This window comes from Marmota marmota, unplaced genomic scaffold (genome assembly GCF_001458135.2).
Source record: "Marmota marmota marmota unplaced genomic scaffold, marMar, whole genome shotgun sequence".
NCBI lineage: Eukaryota > Metazoa > Chordata > Mammalia > Rodentia > Sciuridae > Marmota > Marmota marmota.
Window position 1 is genome coordinate 20,007,056 of NW_026000057.1, and position 21,004 is coordinate 20,028,059.

At 38.1% G+C, this 21,004-nt stretch overlaps 1 protein-coding gene across 3 annotated transcripts in view; it reads right to left on the reverse strand.

The window, feature by feature from the left end:
* Positions 1–8,591: 8,591 nt before the first annotated feature.
* Positions 8,592–21,004, reverse strand: part of LOC107141310 (broad substrate specificity ATP-binding cassette transporter ABCG2-like) — a 113,198-nt gene continuing 100,785 nt past the window's right edge. For all 3 annotated transcript variants that reach the window (XM_048813596.1, XM_015484543.2, XM_015484542.2), the window contains exons 11-16: positions 16,373–16,462; positions 15,014–15,138; positions 13,811–13,965; positions 11,614–11,703; positions 10,458–10,546; positions 8,592–8,804 (exon numbers count right to left, since the gene is read on the reverse strand). In XM_048813596.1, coding sequence (XP_048669553.1) covers positions 8,657–8,804; positions 10,458–10,546; positions 11,614–11,703; positions 13,811–13,965; positions 15,014–15,138; positions 16,373–16,462 — 697 coding nt within the window. In that variant the 3' untranslated portion in view covers positions 8,592–8,656. The remainder of the gene's footprint in view (positions 8,805–10,457; positions 10,547–11,613; positions 11,704–13,810; positions 13,966–15,013; positions 15,139–16,372; positions 16,463–21,004) is intronic.

The window sequence follows — 21,004 nt, forward strand, 5'->3', positions numbered from 1 at the left end:
ATCCTCTTGATCTTGGTGAGAAAGGCGCCTTCTCCTTATGACCGTCTGTCTCCTCAGCCAGCTGTCCACTCCATACCAGGAGAAGCCTCCATTGGTTCCTGGCCTGATTGCTGCGGTCTGAGTGAGTGTGCATCTGCTGCACTTGAGACCTAAGACTTAAGACTTGAAATCTAGCACTTAAGCTTAGCATGCAGAAGGAATGTCTGTAATAGATCTGTCATGGTTAAGGTGTTTGCGGTGCTTAGAGTTAACTTAGAATTTGTTTGCTTTAAATTAGCTGTGTTTATTGCTTTTATCAGTCTGAAGTATTGTGTTTGTAGTGCCCAACATTAAGGATTGTCATTTCTTGATTAAGAACCTGCAGAGTGAAATTGTATTGAGTGATTTTGAGTGAATAAAGCATTGAAAAGGGCATAGCATGTGGACATTCTTTATTTCTCCCCTTGACTGCATATATCACACCTTTGTCCACCACGACATCGCCCAAGGTGAGGCAGAACCTCAAGGTGGAAGAGTGTGGAGGAGGAAGGCAGCTGAGGTCGCGGAAACAAGGAAGCAGAGAGAGAGTTCCATTCAACAAGGACAAAACATAAACCCCAAAGGCACATCTCCATTGACCCACCTCCTCTAGCCACACCCTACCTGCCTACAGTGCCACAAGTTAACCCATTCATTCAAGTGGATTAATGATCTGATTAGATTAAGACTCTCACAACCCAATCATTTCAACTCTGAGTGTTCTTGTGTTGTCACACACATAGGCTTTGGGGGATACTTCCCATCTAAACCATAACAGGAGCTTTGCTCACAAACCAGCTTCTCAACTCCAGCGGGGGTGAGGGGTTACAGATAGAGGTTGAAAAAAATGAGGGGAAAGAATAGGCTACAATGGGGAGGAATATTCCTGTCTTTTCTGGGAATAGGCAGAGACTTTTCCAGGTGCTTGGGTATCACCTCTTTTACTCCTTTTAGGGTCTAGTATTAACACTCATGGCAGCTGGTAGGTGTCTTCAGCCATAAGAGGGACAGGACTAGGCAAGTGTAGGTCAAGTTAACCTTATATTACAGTTTTGTTCAATAGAGCTGAGCAGAATCTGACCCAAAGGTTAAGGCAACAAAGGAGAGAGACACAATCTGAGGACAGAGACACCAAGAATTTTCGACCCATTCCAGTCACCCATCCAACATCTGCAGACCAAGTGAAGAGCCAGTGCTTTCAGCAAAAGTGACCTTCAGATTACTGAAGAGTAACTATTACCTTAACCCACAGGTCAGAGGTGTTATTTACAGCAAAGGTAGTGAAACTAATAATGTATTGCCTAACTATACAACCTCCAAAATTAGAGATTTTTAAGTCAATTAAGAGGAAGTGAAGTTGGAGGGTCTATTTAGGTTTATCTTCAGTAATAGTGTGACTTTCTTAATACTCCAAACACTGATGGCCCTGCCTTCACTGGAGGGTACGATTATTTGAAAAATTACTCCAGTGACTAAGAATTGCTAATATTTGCTGTGACTCTCCAGGCTTACCTAACTAGAAACAGGTTGCTTGACCACTAGATTTCCTAAGGCATTTTCTATTTATGAGCATGCATCACCCCACCAGCAACACCCTGGGTTCTTTTCCTTAGTTAGGATGAAAGACTGGGTTGTGACAGTGAAATCCACAGGGAACAGATAGAGCAACTGGTGTGGGAAGAGCTGGAGAAAGCTCCAGCTCTGCCTCCTCCCAGGCCACCCAGGAAGGTGGAAATGGAAATGGGAGCACCAAAATCCACATATAATGGAGTGTTGGTGTGTATGTTTCTGATCCGTGAGAAGGTGACTGTCCCAATCGCCATCACAAGGATCCTATTTATATGCTCTGGTTGCCATATGATGCTGATCAATGGGACTGATAGTTAATCTTCTGAACTTATTATGCATAACTTTTGCCTGTGGATCAGTGATGATTTTTTTTTTCTTATATGAAAAGTCAAGATGTGAACATTGAGTTCAGAAAAAAATAAAAATAAAACTTCGAAAAGTATACTGAGTGTTAATGCCCAGTTCCTACCCTGCCCAGATCTTCTCAGGTGACAGTGAAGTAGCTTTTTAAAGCTACAAGAGAACTGTCAGAGGGTTCTGAGTTTCATTTTCAACCACAAAATCTGTATTGCCACTTTTGTTCAGTGTGTGAAGGGAAGTAGGGCATTCCTCTCCACTCAGGAATAATTCATGCACTTAATATGCAGATTTAAGATAGGAGTCTTTTATTTCAATCACCTTCCTCAGGGTGAACTTCCCTAAAAATTTAACATTATGCTAGAACTTATATGACTGGTTAAGATAAATGATAAGTACTATGTTTTATTGTGGTGGTTTTCTTACATGTAATGTCTGTAAGACTAACTGTATCACATTATTATTATTATTATTATTATTATTATTATTATTATTATTATTATTATTTTAGCTCTTATTTGAAATCAGTTGAGAAAACCCCCAAAGATCAATTATAAGTTAATACGGTGACACTAAACATAACATAGATTTGGAAGAGGCCTCAAATTGTCAGTTTGTCTTTAATAATTTTAGTATAAAGAATTTTCATTTATATTTTTTTCCCATGTGCCTCAACTCATATGCAATTGAATTTAATGTTATAACTGACCCTTTGGGACCAATTAAGATAAAAACAACTTCCAAGTCTCACTTTGGGATCAAAATTAAAATTTTTTCATTAAGGCCATCATAAGTGTCCTACTCAATCTTGATACCTCTTCTTGAACATGACTAAGCAAAATTGATCCCAAATCTTTAAGAAGGAAGTGGAAACTTACAACCCCTTGGGGGTAAAAGGAAACCCAGGACTCTGATCTTTCGCAATTTCTCTTATCTGCGCCAGTTCCCCTGACCACCAAAAGTTTAAGCCCATGAGAAGTAACTTATAAACTTCTCCTGTGATGTGGCCCTGCTTAACCCTGTAAAACTCAGATCCTTGTAGCAGCCATTCGCCGTTTTCTTCTTGAAAATGGGTCCCTCCACTGCTTAGTGAAGCATGTCTGTCTCCATTTCCTTTTCTTCTTGTATTCTCTTTTATTTGCTTTACTTGATATAAACCAAAGCAGTTTTTTGGTCAATAACTCATTATCATTAATATTTCTAATAATACCATCTATGTGTATATTAATTTATATTTTTGCAGTATGTTGTGCCATATGTTTTTCACACCAACCTAATGTTTTATGCATTTTTTCTTATCTATTACCAACATTACATTTTCTTCTCCATCTCCAAATTACATCCATTTCTGCCATTTTCCCTATAGGAGCCAATTCTGATAACATTGGACATGTAGAAAAGTAAGTCCTTTTAAAATGTTTAAACATAAAAGTGAATTTATATTTGGATTGCATTATTCCCTACAGTGTTTTAAGGTGCATTTTGTATTGTAGCTCTGTGACAGTGATCCACCTCATACTTTGAAGATAGCCCTTGCTGCTCTACCACTGAGGCGTATTTTAACATGGACATGTTTTCTTTTCCTCTTCTCCTCTCCCCTTCCCTAACCTGAGTGAGGGGCAGGATTACCTTTTACCCATCCTAGGCTGAGCACACAGCCACCACAAGAACCAAATAATTCAAACTTTAGGGATGGGGCCCGGTGATCTAAGGAATAGCTGCCTCCCAAATTAACAAGTGAATCACAACCCCCCACAGGGAACACCTGGAATGGATCACTTCTTTAAAAACCGTGTTCTCCCTGATGGGCAGAATCATAGGCTCTGGGACAAGAGAGCTCATGCTTCTCCTTTGCCAACAAAGCAAAAAATTTTCTTTTTCCTTTTTCTCAAAACTGTGTCCTCGTTATTGAATTGGCATTGGGGACAAGGACCAAGTTTTCAATAACAGCTCTAGCAAGTTATTCTGATGATTGTGTCGCATTTCCTAGCCTGGAGCCATCATATTTTACTCACGCATGCCTGTAGTGAACATTTGCTTCTAATGTCTCCACTTAAACATCTTTGTACATACAAAATTATCTTGTTGACTTTTACCAGTTCCTCTGAGCATAAAATAGGGGATGGAGTGCTGGAACCCCAGTGTATATGTTTCCCAGAACTGTCAGACTGCCCCCCAGAGTGACCACCCTGTCTACAGTCTCAGTCCACCTTCCCAGACTCCAGTTTTAGCCACGCCCTCAGCAGCACTGGTACCTTCCAGCTTCCTCATCTGTTAAAGGAATGGCTTTAGAGAGACTTCATTTTACTTTGCATTTTTGATTCCTCATAAGGTTGAACATCCCCTCACACAATTGTTGAGCACTTGAGTTCCATTTTTTAAAAATTGTGTAGTCAAACCTTTAAATTTTTATATTTTAATCGAATAAGAAACAAGTATGTTTTTATTCATTGCCTACTTATCAGTTGAGTCAAGATGATTTTTGTTAAGTTATAAAAACTTGATGTATGGTTAAGTATTAATTTCTCACTAGTTTTGGATCCTGTTAATATCTCATTCATCAGTTAACTTTGTCAATATTTCCTTCATTTTCATTTAGTAAAATCCACCAATTTTCCACTTTTTTTTTTCTTGTGGATCTTTAGGAGACCTTCATAAGGTCCTCAAATCCTTATTTATGAAACATAAATTATCTTTCATATTTACTACATGTTAAGAATAATTGTGGGGCTGAGGTTGTGGCTCAGCAGTAAAGCACTCACCTAGCACATGCAAGGTGCTGGGTTCAATCCTCAGCACCACATAAAAATAAAAACAAGTAAAAATAAAGGTATTGTGTCCAACTACAACTAAAAAATAAAATAATAATTGTATATAAGGCCCATGGGTTTTTTTCCTCCATACCATGAACCAATTGTCTGAACACTCTATGAAGTCTTCCTATTTCATGGTATCACTGATATATTTCAGATTTCAGATTCACATTTACATGTGTCATTTTACTTTTATATGAACCTATGACTCTTCCTACACAATTTTGACTACTGTCTTAAATAATATGTTCATGTGCAATAAGGTGATGCCTCTTTCCTGTTTTTACTTTGCCAAATCAACTAAGCTTTTTTGTGAACTTTTGTTTTCCTCTGTTATAAAAAGTTTAATGGGTTTCTGGGGGAAAAACAGAGGAAAAAGTCCCAATGAAATTTAATTGGAATTGTGTTCAATTTATTGGTTTAGGGAGGGTTCACATCTTTACAATATCAGAAACGTAACTGTCCATTTACGCAGATCTTCCTTTATGTCTTTTAAGTGTTTCTAAAATTCATCCAAGATCTTTTACATTCACTAATATGAATAGTTGTATTGCCACTATGACTTCACTGTTTTATGGTTTTATTCTTATGATGAACATAATCTTGTCTTCCTTATTTTTAGTGGGATATTGCTATTATAATGGAAAGTTACTGATTATTTTATAACTTAATCATTGAACTTCTTTACAAGGCCTGAATTTGTGAGGTAATCCATACAGCATTTCAACTTAAATAAGGATAGTTCTGTGTCACGGTAGTGGCAATCATAGACATGCTTGTTTCTGGTCTCAGTGGGAGTGTTTCAGTTTGTGTTTCTCTGAGAGAAAAGCCAAGACAAGAACTTGTTTCAGATAGTTTATTTAGGAATAGTTTATTAGGAAAATGGAATAGAAAACATAGTCAGGGGAGGAGGAAATGCCAATATACAGCTGTGCTTCTGAAGTTTTCTCCGTAGGCAACAGGGACTCGATTCCTTTTCTGATAGCAGGAAAAAATTCCTCCCATCATCTCTGTCTGCAAAACATAAATCTGAGGCATTTCTCCATGGCCTGATCCCTGTTAGTGGAGGGTGTTAATAGGGTGTTAAGCCCAGCACTTTCCCACTACACTTGCATACAAGCTGAGATTCTTGCAGTTTGGGAGCAGAGAGCAGAAAAGTGGAGAGTGGTACAGGAGGGATGCTGTCAGAATGAGCTCAGCTCACATGAAAATGCCCACCACGGCTGCAACCAAAAGTGGAAGAACACAGAGGAGACGTGACAGTACCAACAGCACCCACTTTAGCCCACCCTTTGTACCATGCAGACCCTCCCATGCCCACCTTAAGCTGTTGTGGACTGAGTGAGAGGCCATTTGTAATCTCTAGAAAACACAGTATGGGAGGGTCAGTGGAACTAGCCAGTCCCCATTGCTGCTGCTGGTCACAGGCTGATCACTATTATTTTTCTTCTGCCATCCTTTCCAGAATTTCCTTATTCTTGGCCAGTACTTCAGCTCTACTAAGCTGCTTGCCTGGTATAGTGATACACACCTTCAATCCTGAGAGCTTGGCTGCCAAGACTCTGTGGAAACACAGTTACCTCTCTGAATTCTCTGCCCATTATGTAGCAGTAAGCAGAGGCTTTGGAGGTGATCAATATTACAACTCCTTTCTTTGCTACTATCCCACCAGTGTGGAAATCCTAAAGTAACTACTTGTGGCAGATATTGTCAGATTCCTTGAAACCCTTACTATATTTCCAGGTGACCCTGTACCTTACTCTTTAAGGTTCAGAACCTCTTAGCCAGCAGGGCCTATATCTGCAGAGATGGGAACATAAATTCAACAAATGAGTTCATTGAAATGATACTGGGAGACACCAATATGCTTGTTTCATGGTCCTGACCCTGGTAAAGGACCCTATTGGTTTAATGTACAAGTATAAAAACTTATAGGGACAGATAGTAAATAGCTTAGTCTTTGTAAGTGATAAATGCCTTTGTCCCAACTACTTTGCTACTGGTGATCAAAAACAGCCACAGACAACACAAAAACATTTCTATAAAGTTAGCACATCCTTTAGGATGTTTATCCCACAGACATAAGAGACAATCATTCTGTGATTGCACATTATCATTTTGCCACCAAGTTGCTAGCTGGTCTGGTTTCCTGAGAAGTCAGGACCATAGAGGCAGCCCAGCTGCTGGAGGACCCATTAACTGCATCCATTCCTGTCACCTTATCAATTCTGCTCTAATGACATGGGGCAAGCACTGGAATAAGCAAAAGACATCTCACAAATGAGTGATGCTACCTTTCAAACACATATAGATTCAGCATATGTTAATAAAATTCAAATGCAAGGGCTGGGGATGTAGCTCCGTGGTAGAGTGCTTGCCTAGCAAATGCAAGGCCCTGGGTTCAATCCCCAGCACCACAATAAATAAATATTATAAATAAATATTCAAATCCAAATTTCAGGGTATATGTACTTCCTCTTGAACATCTCTCCTAACTAACCACTTTTTCTCACCTTTCTTATTCCCTCCCCCAGATACCAAGGAGGCTTTCAAAGCAGCAGGCTTCTTTGATTGCCTGAGTAGCTAGAATACAAACAGCAAATGGCATTGACTTGTAACTATAATTTTCTTTATTATGAATGGAACTAAGTGGTCCCTCCACTACAGATTAATTTTGACATTCAAGGAAATAAAAATTGAAAATATATACATATTCTTAAGTGAACATGTATAAAATAACATTTTATTTTCCCTTTTATAGAAAAGTAAACTCACACTTAAAAAACTGTCCCTTAATTTAAAAATGAAAAGTGATACATTTTGTGTTATGCATTTCTTGCCAAAATAAAAATTATGGCATTTCAATATGACCACAGTTACTGGGGCAGAGGGGGGTCTATACTCCGGTAATCTCCCAGCTCCCTTAATTTCCACAAGTATTTGCTTTTAGAAAGGGGAGCTAGATGCAATGTGACATCCTGAATTGGGTCACAGAACAATAAAAGAATATTAGTAAAAAACTGGTGAAATCTGAATAGAATGTACAGTTTGATCAACAATAACATCCCAACACTGATGTCTTAGCTTTGACTCATATGGTTTGGTATATAAAATGTTAACATTAAGGGAATCTTGGCAAAGGACACATGAGAACTTCCCACACTATCTTTGCAACTTTTCTATAATTCTAAAATTATTTTAAAATGAAGTTTATTAAAAAGTGGGAAACTTAAGTATGTACCTGTGTAGACTAGAACACAAAATTGAGATTGTTATAATTCCCCTAGAGAAGTATCAGTAAGTTCCACCAACATTAATAAGCTGATTAAAGACATTTTTTTATCATCATGGTTGACAAGGTTTTCCGACATATTTTAGATTCCATACTTTTAATACAGTATTACTATACGTTATTTATTGGACATTGGAAGATCATAGATTCGTAGATTATGCTCAGAGGGCAGGCTGGGATGTAGCTCAGTGGTAGAGTGCTGGCCTCCATTGTGCTAGTATTATCTCTCACACCACAAAGGCAAACAAACAAACACTGGAGTGGTACTAAACTATCTATTAACTTTAACCATGAGAGAATCAACACCAGAAATATTAATAACTGGTCAATAGTTTCTAGAATTCAATTCTTCATTCTCAGATCAATAATTTAGATTGCATTTCTTTCTCTAGGTTACCCTCTGATGAGATAAACTAATGTGTATTTTGTTAGTTTTTTAAATGCATAATTCAGTTTTTCATGATTCCTGTGAATGTTACAAAATAATTATTGCTAAATGACAGCATGATGGCAAATTAACAGAAGACAACAACAACAAAAACTTCATTGTATACTAAAGGTGTTCCTTTTTAATGCGAGAGTAATTCACAGTAAAGTAAATAGGAATTTAAGAATATTTTTTAAGAAGTAACAATTTTAGGTAGGCAATCATGAGGAAGATAATCGTCATACAAGCCAAAGCCACATGGTTCTGCCACAAGCCCCAAGGCGAGAGATCAATGCCCTGATTTGTCAAGTATTCTTCACCAGTACACCTGAAATTCAACAGAAAACAATATAATGTCATTCCTACAATCTGTCAAATTTTATTCAGCATATTCTCTGCTCCTTATTGAGGCCTAGAGGTAACAAAATTGTTAATAATAATCCCTTCATGAATAATTGCTAACAGTCACTGAATGCTTACAATTTTGCTAGATACTATGCTAAGTAACTTGTACCTAACAGTTTAGTTAATAGCTATTACAATCCCAAGAGTATATATATGATACACATTTAAAATAGGAAGGGAAGGAAGCTTAACAACCTTAGCCAAATTTACAGAGTCATGCTATGGACCAAGTTTCTAGCCTCCTCCGATTTATTCATTAACAAATCTAGGATGCTGCTCTCTTTGAAGGAAACTTTACCAAGTTAATCTTCCACTTACTTCTGATGGGCAACCCTTAGCTGAAACTAATGACACTTACAGCCCTTGCTAAGGTGATCACCAACAAGACAGCCAGCAAAAGAATACAGGCAAGAATGCTAAATCTAAGAACAAAGGGAGTAAAAGCTTCCAGTCAGAGCAATATTTGGTCAACTGCTGCACCAAGACACTAGGGAGGAGTGTAGAAACCCAGCTATAGGACGTGACCAGGAGGCCCAGGAATCAGACTCAACCCTTAGGTAGCAATTGGAGCACAGCAGGATGGAACATTCCTGCCACAGGTTTGAAAATCAGCTGTTACTAAAAACACCTGGTGCAGCCACAGTTATTGCCAGCTGCCATTCTTGTGCACCTCTAAGAATTTATCATTCCAGAAACTTCGGTGGCCTCTCTTGCTATAAGAGGAGTTTCCTTCCTCCTTTTGTGAGGATGAGCCTTATATGAGCATGAAGCCCTCAGTGGCTCCTCCTTATCTGGTCACACTCTTCCCAAGCACTCCATCCTGACCAGTATCCTGGCAATGAGTTTCTGTTACAAAGATGCCACACCCAGATCAAACAAAAAAAAGAGTGGGCAGGGTAAAGAAAACCCTTCTTCACAGATTTTCCTTATTAGTACTCAAAATAGAAATGTGACCTATTACTAACAATTATTTGAACATTTAGAAGAGATTGAGGATATCAGTATTTTCTTTTCTCTCATTAATTCATGCATCAAAATCAAACCATTAACAACAGCCATAGAAAATATTATTCAAATTTTAAAACTAGATCCTATAATTTTATTAAAACCTGATTTCTGTTTTAATGACACTATGCAAAAACAAACTTCCTTCTTTATGCTATTTTTTCCCTGTTAGATCTTACTAGTGGCTGGGTTCACAGGTATCATATATAGTTCAAAGCTATAAGCCTTTGCTAAACTATCAAAGCAGCCCATTTCAAATTGTTCTGAAAAAAATTACAACAAAATCAAAATCAAAACTATTTAAAAAGTATCTTTAAAATGGCCTAAACAAGCAAGCAACACACAGGAAATAGTATTCCATGTTAAATACAACTTTGACTGTTAGAAGATAGGAGTTGTACAGCACATTCACATATATTAGGGCACAATGATTACTTTATGAGTAAAAAAATTAAGCTCAGAAATGTTTGTTGACACTGAAATGACTCCTATCAGTTCTAAGTCCTGGGGCCTTTCTACACCACTCCACAGTAGAAGCAATCTCATGCTCTGACACTGCATGCATACTTACATTGAATTTTCAGTAGGACGGGTACTGATTTCTGTTTTATTTAATTCTGGACAGAAGTTTTGTTCCAAAAATTCATTATACTGCAAAGCCTACAATAGAAAGGGGAGTGAGGCAAGGTAATACTTGTAAATTTCAAAAGGTTTCCAAGGAATTATCACAACTATGTCTATTATGATTTGAATACAAGGTATCCCCAAAAACCTACTGTGTTGGTAGTGGGAATATTCAGAAGTAAATGATTAAATTAGGAGACTTGAACCTAATCGGTCCATCCTAGTTTCAATGGGCTAACGAGGTAGTAACCATGAGCAGGTGGAGCATGGTTGGGGGAGTTGGGTCGTTGGAGGTATGCTCTGGATGGGTCGATTCTCCCCTGCAGCACCTTCCTCTCTCTCCTTCCCTTTTCTCTGTCTCTCTCTCTCTCTCTGCTTCCTGACTTTGCCAAGAGCTGAGCAGCTTTTCTCTGCTGGGCCTTTCTTCCATGATTGCTGCTTTACCTCGTGCCCAGAGGAATGGAATCAGCCATCTATAAACCTCTGAAACCACGAGCCCAAATAAACTTTCCCTCCTCTAATCTGCTCTTGATGGGTGTTTTGGTCACAGTAATGAAAAAGCTGACTAAAACAATGTTCTTGAATTTAATTCTACTGTTATTTCTAAAAACATACCAAGTCTCTCACACAGTACTTACCAAAGTGAAACACCTAAAGTTAGAAACCTGGTCGTGGTGTGTTAAGACACAGGTTATTTTGGAGCTGATTAGCTCCTTAAAACTAATATGGCTCTGAGCATTAAATAATCCTTGTTTTCCTTCTAACATAAACTGTGAATTCTAGTCTCTCATCTTCTCATTTATTTCCTTATCAAACTGAAACACAATATTTTTTTCACCAACTAGTCACTCTTTCCCCTTTACTATGAGATTTCTCCCCAACCTGCCATCTTCCTCAGACAATGGTGTGACTTGGGAAAATACCCAGTTGACTCCCTCACCTTTTGCTAAACAAGGCTAAAAGGAAACACTGATGTATTTCTCCTGAAAGACAGTTCCTAGATGGAAGATATTCACAGCTTATGGGTGGGGAAATGAGAGGGTCAGGCTTGATTCTGGTTGTTCCCAGGTGGAAACGCACTCACGCAGATAAGGACAACTTACCGTATAGCCATATCTAGGAATGCTGAAGTACTGTAGCCATGAAAGCCAAGGTGCAATGGTTCTGAGATTTACCAAAAGACCTGAAAAAAGCTACAAAAAGCAAAACTGAACAGTCAGAACAGGTCCAAAAGTTTCATGAAAAATTCTAAACAGAATCCTCTTCAAGAACTCTACAACCTTCTAAACATTCTGCTAGGACCAATTCTTTCTTGAAATTCTTTCCACTACTTTAAGCACTTACTCATCATCCTCCTTTGCATGTGTATACCTCTGCATAACTGTGGCAGTTCATGTTTAATGGAAATACAATAAACCTATAGTTTATATTATATATTCCACTTATTTGGAAAATTCTTGTCAAGACTAGATTCTAATCTTTCTCTGTAACTGTAAGGGAAGATTAAGAAGTACAGTCACCTCTTGGCATCCACATACAGATACCAAAATCTGGAGATGCTCATGTCCCTTAATTGCATATAACTCATGCACCTCCTTTATACTTTATACACACCCTGTACTTATTTAAAGTCAACTCCAGATTGTTTATAATACCTAATACAACATAATGCCATGTAAATAGTTTAGCAAGGGCTTATAGCTTTGAACTATATATGATACTATATATGTATTCTTTAGGGAAAATCACAAGAAAAAAGTCTGTACATATTTAGTACAGATGCAATTTTTTTATATATGTATTTTCTACCTGCGGTTGGCTGAATCTTTAAATGCAGAACTCACGGACACGAAGAAACAAGTGTGCTTATTATTTTAAAGAAGCCACCACTATGTGTTCACCCTAATAAACCTTGTAATCTAAGAACAAATCCAGAACAATCCTAAGTATCAGATGCCCCCCTCTATACCCACACAATAAGATTCATTATTTACGAGGATTTGCAGTGTATGTCCATGAGTTTAGGAATAACTGGGGGTTCTGAATCCAGGCTTAAGATAACCCAATGCCTAGAACTGATAAAAAGTATAATATAGTGAAGGAAATCGGAAAACATGGTCAATACCTCCACTTAAAGTGACCAGAAAGCAATGGAGATGCCAGGAAGGACTGCTTGAGACATACCAGGGACAGCTACAAGGTCCATGTAACACTTGTCCTAACTGATACTAGATACACTGAGATGTGCAGAACAATGACAATGTTGTCATGTGCCTTTGGATATTTACTCTTGGATGTACCATGTGCTACACTGATACATTGTAGGTACCATGACCTACATTGGTAGTTTCCAAATTCAGAAAGGAAGAACTAAATTCTGAGAAGAGTCTGAGCTAATTATGTCATATTTAAAGATACGTACTGCAACTCTAACAGAAAGTAATATTAACATTTTCATTAATAAGCTAAGCAATCCTTGATGTCTGAAAAGGAAAAAAAAATGTCTGAAAAGGAAAAAAAAGATGACTGGTTCCATTAATCCATTGAGTCTATATGAGTGTAAAACCTAGGGAGTTTTTTAAGATTAGGAATATTAGCCATCAAGCAAAAAAAAAACAACCCAGAAATAAATTGATATAAGAGATTCTCAGAATCCAAGAAAGGGTTTCAAAATATAAGAGGGGCCCTAGTAAGACTCCCCTGAGCCACACAGAGCTTTGCTTTGATCTGGATTTGCTCTATGCCTCTCACAGAGCTTTGCTTTGATCTGGATCAAAGGGCAGTGAATGCAACCAAACTCTGCTGTGGGTAAACAGGTGGCAATTCTCTAACACCAGCATTAAAGGCTGGCAGATAACCTGCCGTCTTTTATGAGGGAACCAGCCAATCATTGTTCTGTTTTTTTTTTTAAAGTTCTTATTTATCAAGGTTTCTAAAATATCAACAGAATTGTCTTTTAAAAGCACATTAGAGGGCCAGAGTTGTGGCTCAGTGGTAGAGCGCTTGCATAGCATGTGTGAGGCACTGAGTTGGATCCCTGACACCACATAAAAATAAACAAATAAAATACAGGTATTGTGTCCATCCACAACTGAAAAATAACTAAAAAAAAAAAAAAAAAAGGCAGAAAAGGGCCAGAAGGAAAGCCAGTAATCCAAACTATATTTCAGCATATGGCTTCATGAAAGTATCTGAGTCCCACATACAGAATCCTCAAAGCAGGTTTTACAGGACAGGTGAAGGGGCAGGAAGGGATAAGGGGAACAATTCCCTCTCCTGAGAGTCTCTGTTCACACTCACCATCATAAACACAAAGCATATGGTCATGAGAAGTGTAGCCACAGACACCACGCTCTGACCGGCTGCGATGGCAAGTCCCATAGAACTGGCTGAATAAGCCACCATCATAAGGGTTAACATCATGATGAAGAAAGCGTCTGCCTGTGGTTTCAATCCTGAAAGAAAAGAAGGGGTCATTGAGGCTGCCTAGGCCACTGTGTAGCTGGGGTGGTTCATTGTGCAAACAGACTTTAACATTGGAGCAAAAAATGTTATATATGATTCAATTTTATTCTTTCCCTCCATGTAAGTGCATAAAGTTATCATACAGATTGCTTTTACATTTACTACATAACACTATCCCATATAACTAATACCTGTGCTCCCTTATATATAATTATGAGCAATTTCTGAGTTGCTGAATTAAACAAGTATAGGCAGCACAATTGGCCAAATTCTCCTGCCTTCTCCTGTCACAGGAAACTCATCAAGAGCACACTCTCATACCCACATACCCACATTACTCACTGTCGGCTACAACTGCATTACTGAAGAAGCCAGGATCAGGATTCATGACCTCAAAGTGGTTTTTATATCTAGGGGAGGGGAGGTGTCTCTATAACCTGACTCCCCCTCAACAAATCACCACATAGCTCTGTGATTAAGAACAGGACTAATTTTGGATTCTGAAACTATTTTATAAACTATTATGAGGTAATGCTCTGGGTCATGCAGTCTGAAGATTTTGGAACAGCCATAAGAACACCTACTAGGAACCTGAGGGTCTAAACTCCATGACCAACTTTTTACAACACACCTGCTATGTGTAAAATGGAAGGGTTACACTTAAATGATGGTTTTATTATATAGCACTTTGTCTAAAATACATATTTCTTGTGTGTGTATATGTGCCTATTAGTGAAATATATGGGAATTCTGATGCAATGAATCTGGTGCGAAGTGTGAGCATAATGTAAAATGAATGTCTGTATCTATCAAACAAGTATTTTTATTAAATCATTAAACCCCCAAAGTCACCATTCTCCTCTGATTAGAGAATGGGTGGGGGAGAATATATATGTATATTTTAATATTTTTTACCTCTGTCTAGATCACTCTATATATTTCTACAAAAAGATATAGATAGTAATAAAATATATGTAGATAAATTGGTTTCATCTACATCCAAGACTGAAAACACACCCTTTTTGTCTTGTTACTTACCTATCATGAAGTACAGTATACAAGTAAATATGACACTTGGCAAAAACCTCATGGGTAATAAATCAGAAAGCAATTTTCCAAAGAAGTAAGATGATACTCTGTAATATCCACTGATGTACTCGTGTCTACAGAACAGAAAAACACACCACATATCCCAGATTAGTCTGAGAAGGCACAGCCCAGATGAGATGCTGCTGTGCAGACTCCTGCTGCCATCAGATCTGACACCGCAGCTGCCCACAGGCTCCAGGCTGACTCCCCACACCCTTCTCCTCCTCAGATGCAGCTTCCCTGGGGAATCAGCCCCCCAAGGCTCTTGCTGGGACCCTCTCATGACAGCAGCCCTCCAGCTGCAGCCACTCTAGCCCACATCACCACTCCAGGGACACAGTCTGCATCCTCTCACTCTCCTTAGAGACTCTGCTGCTCCTCTGAGGCTGGCTCTGCCTGAACAGCAGCACTTGAGGGGCTAATCTCAGTGTAACAGGGGCTTTTCTTCTCCCTACTTCTGAGTGTGAAGAATGTGACATTGATATTCTCCAAGGCCCCAATGCTACAGCAGATCCCTAAACTCTACTTCTGCTACTCTCATGTTAAAAAAAAAGAAAAAAAAATGCTTCTTTTAATGATCACATCTCCACTTATAGTCCTGTCATCTACTAAGCCCTCATCTTTCTTCTTGTTGACATGTTTCCCCATAATTCCAAACTCTTCCACTGGGGTCTTTATCCCTTCCCTTTCTGATGATTCCTCTCCTTGGCATGTCAATATGAGCAAATCCCTTCCATCTTTGGAAAACAGAGACAAACCCAGTCTGCTCTTTACTGCAAGGCTGCCCTTTGGCTCTCTCCACTCCCCCATTCACTGAGGGACTACACTTGGTCACATTCTTTGTCAGCTTTACCTCCTACCTCCAATTTGCTGCTTAACCCACCTCTTAATCTCTACCAAAGCCTCTCAAACTTTTCTTGCAAGGGTTACTATAACCTACTATTTTGTTAAAAAATAAAAGTTAATTTTCAGTTCCTTTGTTGCTTGCTTTCTCTGGACCACTGGGATTTGCTGACCATAACCTAAGCCTAAAATTACCTTTTCCCTTGCTAGCAGGCCCCACACACTTGATTTTCTATTTCACCTCTGACTGCTTTTTCTCAGTTAATATTAGTAATCCCCAATCATATTTCAAAAGTTCACGTTATACACTATAAATGTATATAATTTATATTTTGTCAATTTAAAGAAATAAGTAAAGGAGAAGAAAACCACTCATAATCCTGAGGATCACATCTTTGGCTCAATTCCAGATATGATCAATCTAACAGTCACCAAGGCCCCTTCCCTGAATGGAGACCTACTCACATAAAGAGCTTCTTCTCCACCACAAAGAGCTCCACGGCCGACACGCTGCTGAAACACTGGTTGGTCGTCAGGAAGAAGAGCACCCCTGCTCTGCCAGGACAGAATGGAACAAAAGCACCTCAGCTGACTAAACACTCTTGGTTGGTTTTCTATCCACAGAAGTTCTCCCACAAATGATACAACATTAAACAGATTTTAAGAAGGAAAAAAGAAACAAGAATCGTTCTGGTTAAAACAAAGAAGGAAGCATGACCCCATGAGGCCCCTTGAGGTCTCTCTGTCTCCGTATTCTAGCATATTCTGAAATTCACATTCTTAAGCTGCTGTCTACTGAACTGGGTTCCCCTTAAATTCCTACGTTGAAGCCCAGAACCTCCAGTGTGCTGATGCTTAAAGATGGGACCTTCGGGAAGTAACAGGGCTTAGATGAGGTCATGAGTGGAGCCCCATGATGGAATTCATGCTCTCATAAGAGGAAGAAGCACCAGACAGATTTTTCTCTGCCATGAGAGGGTGCAGAGTGAAGGTGGACATCTGCAAGCCAGGAAAGCACCCTCACAACAGCCTGACCTGCTGGAACAGATCCCAGACTTTAGAATTCCAGACTCTAGAATGGAGAGAAAATAAATGTGTGTTGTTTAAGCCAGAGCCTGTGGTATTTTGTCATGGCAGCCCAAGCTAATATATGTCATAAAAATATTATCACCTTCAATTTAACCAACTAAAATGCCAATTGTTGTATTCCTATTGTATAAACAGAGAAACAGTAATCTGAATAAAAAAAACTAAACAGGTTAAAAGATTCAATTAACCACTTTGGTTCTGAAGTTGAATAAAGAAGAAGGTAAGACATGTGGAAGGAAAATGCCAGACAGTGGAGGGAACCTGTACTCAGACACCCACCTTATGAATGAGACTTAATGCTTATTTCCCAGTAAAATAACTGAGGTTTAAAAAGCAAAGTGCTCAGCTAACCTACATTTCAGTGAAAACATGGGTTTTATGAGAGCACACCAACATCCTTCGAAAAAAAGGCAAAGGCTTCCCTTTGTAACCGAACAATTTAATTGACATGGAGGATGTTAGTTGAAACAGAAAAAGAGATGATGTGGTGCAACATTTAAGTGACAGAAAAACAAAAGAACACACCAGTGAACAGCTCCAACTAACACCAGTGAACAGCTCCAACTAACTTAAAGGAAAAATAAGAATCCCTAGACAATTCTTTTTAAGACCTATAGAATGAAGAACTGAGCATACAGGCTGTTTAAAATGTAAATGTTTGTACAATAATTAAAATGAATGGAAAACATCCAGGCCTAGTAGAGAAGCAGCTAATAACTTACCATCAGGAATAAACTTAATATAAAGTAAAAACCTAATTTCAGAAACATGGGACATAGCAATGATTCAGTTCAATTTATCATCTTACATCTAATAATAAAGTAATGTTCATGGTTCTGCAAAAATTAGAGAAATTCCTTCTAAATCAAAAGATGACTTCTTTAAAACTGAATACATTTTTATTATTAAACAATTTAATGCATTCTAATTCTTTTTATGGTGGTAAGCCACATCTGTCTCATATATATAATTTTTTTATAGTGAAAACATTTAAAATTTATTTTCAGGAATTTCAAAATATACATTACTATTTACTATACTTACCACACTGTGCAATATTATCTCAAAGGGAAAAAAAGGTATTCTTCCCATCTGAGACTTTGCACCCTATGATCATCATCTTCTCACTCCTCTAATCTGTGGCAACTACCATTCTACTCTCTGCTTCTGATTGTTTTAAACTCTTCATATGAGTGAGCACATGTGGCTTTTGTCTCTTTTTATCTGAATTATTTTACTTAGCACAAGGTTCTCCAATTTCATCAACACCATCACAAATGACAGCATTTCTTTTTTATGGTTGAACAGTATTCCACTGTGTACCCACATTTTTCTTATCCATTCATCTGCTAATGGACTCTGATTCCTTACTTTGGTTATTGTGAATAGTCCTACAATGAACACAGGAGTGCAGATATTTCTTCAGCAAACCAATTTCAAATACTTTGCATAAATACCCAGAAGTGAGATTAGTGAATCTAATACATTTTTAAAATACCTTTTTCCTTATTCATTTAGTTATCACCACAACTCTATAAGGCTATTAAGTCAAAGGAGCTCACACTCTACACAGGATTCAAACCCAGTGTCTCAGTTACACAGGTTAGAGAAAGTATAAAGATAGTACTTGACCACAAAAAAAGAGAACTAAACTCTTGGCCTCCCTAGCAATTTCAACTGATGAAACACTGATATTTATCCCTGAAGAAAGCTCTAACAACCTGGTTCCAGAGATGACACTGAGACTCCCCCCCACACACCGCACCTAATCAAAAGAATTAATCACTGATCAATCATCCCAGGAGGGATTAGATAAACTACACACATAGGCCACTTTCATTTAGTCCAAATTCTTATTAAAAATGGTAGCAATTTTAAGTAAAAAAAAAATACGAATTAATATAATTTCTCCAGAAGACACCTGGAGAAAAAGCTAAAGTTCTTCTTTATTTCTTTGGATCTTTTTACCAACACCATTAATGTCTAGCTTTCCAGTTCATCTTTATAATTCCAATTAAGTACAGGTTTGTCAACAATTTTTCCAAACACTTCATGCTACACAACAAAAAAAGCCCAGAGCTCCTAGATTCTAGAACAGAGATATGCTGTTCTAGGATAACACAACCTGCACGAACCATCCATTTCTAGCAAGTATGGAAACAATCCAGAGATCCCAACCCTCAGAGAAGATAAAAAGATAAGCAATGACCTAATTCTGAAAACAGCTGCAAAAATCATCTCATTGTAGACTAACACTACTTGATTATCTGAGGGAAATCTACTTTTATCCTTATTCTTTCTTTCAAAACTAATCAGTCTTTTCCAGACATCAACATATGTTCAACATAAGCATCTTCAACCATCCTCAACAGTAAAATAAGGATAATACCATATGCCATCTTTGATCTCTGGAAGGTCACATAAGCTTGTGGGTGTCAAGGAGAGCCCAGTGCCTAGCAAAGTGACAAGAACTCTGAGGTCTGTGATGCAGCACAACACCTATATTCAGAACATGATACAGGCACTACAAGGTCTCACTGTAAAGCCAGGTGCCGTGGTATAAGCCTACAGTCTCAACTACTTGGAAGACTGAGGCAGAAGCAGGAGGATCACTTGAGCCCAGGAATTCAAGGCCAGCCTGGACAACATAGAGACCTCATCTCAAATAGAGAAAGCAATCATGAAATTCATATGGAAAAATAAAAGACCCAGAATAGCAAAAACAATGCTAAGCAGGAAGTGTGAATCAGGCGGTATAGCGATACCAGACTTCAAACTATACTACAGAGCAATAGTAACAAAAACAGCATNGGGAGAGGTGGGGAGGGGGGAGGGTGGAGGATGCGAAAGGCAGCGGAGCACAACAGACACTAGTATGGCAATATGTAAATCAATGGATGTGTAACTGATGTGATTCTGCAATCTGTGTATGGGGTGAAGGTGGGAGTTCATAACCCACTTGAATCAAAGTGTGGAATATGATATGTCAAGAAATTTGTAATGTTTTGAACAACCCACAATAAAAAATTAAAATAAATAAATAAATAAATAAATGAAAAATTAACAAATAAATGAATCTCATCATGGATCAAGATTCTTACGGGTACATTATAACTGAAACTAGGTCTGAGTCATAACACTAACATAACCATTATTCAGTTAGGAAAAGCTGAGTCCCACTAGCTTATCTTACCCTCAAGTCAAACAAATCCCAAGCAGTGAAAATTGGCTAACTTGCAGCAGAAAAATAGATAAACTGAATTATACCAAAGTTGAATACACTTGTACATCAAAGGATATCATAAATACAGTTAAATAAAAACCCACAGAATTAGAGAAAATGTTTGGAAATTATACATCTGAGAAGGAATTAATCTCAGAAATATAAAGAGCTCCTACAATTCAACAACAAAACAAATTCAAAATGGGCAAAGAATTTGAATAGGCATTTCTCAAAAGATCCAGTAGATCTTTATTGTATATTTTTAAAAAGAATAAATACTAAGTGTTGGGGAAGATGTGGAGAAACTGAAACTCTGTGTACTGCTGATAATGGAAAATGGTATAGTTGCAGACAGAATGGCAGGTCCTCAAAAAATTAACACAATTACCATATGACACAGCCATTCTGCTTCTGGCAACATGCCCAACAACTGAAAACAGGGATTCAGACAGATATTTGTATACTCATAACAGCATTATTCACAACAACCAAAAGAAGGAAGCAACCCATATATTCATCAATGGATGAATGGATAAATGAAATGGTATGTGGTATGTGTGGGGGTAATGGACTATTCACCTTAAAATAGAAATGCTACAACACAGATGAACCATGAAGACATTATGTTAAGGGAAATAAGTCAGTTACCAAAGGACAAGTACTTAGGACTCCGTGTACATGAAGTTCCTAGAGTAGTCAAATTCAGAAACACAAAGAATGGTGTTTGCCACGAGTTGGGAGAAGTAGCTGTGAGGAGCTGTTGCTTAATGGGTATGTCAATTCCA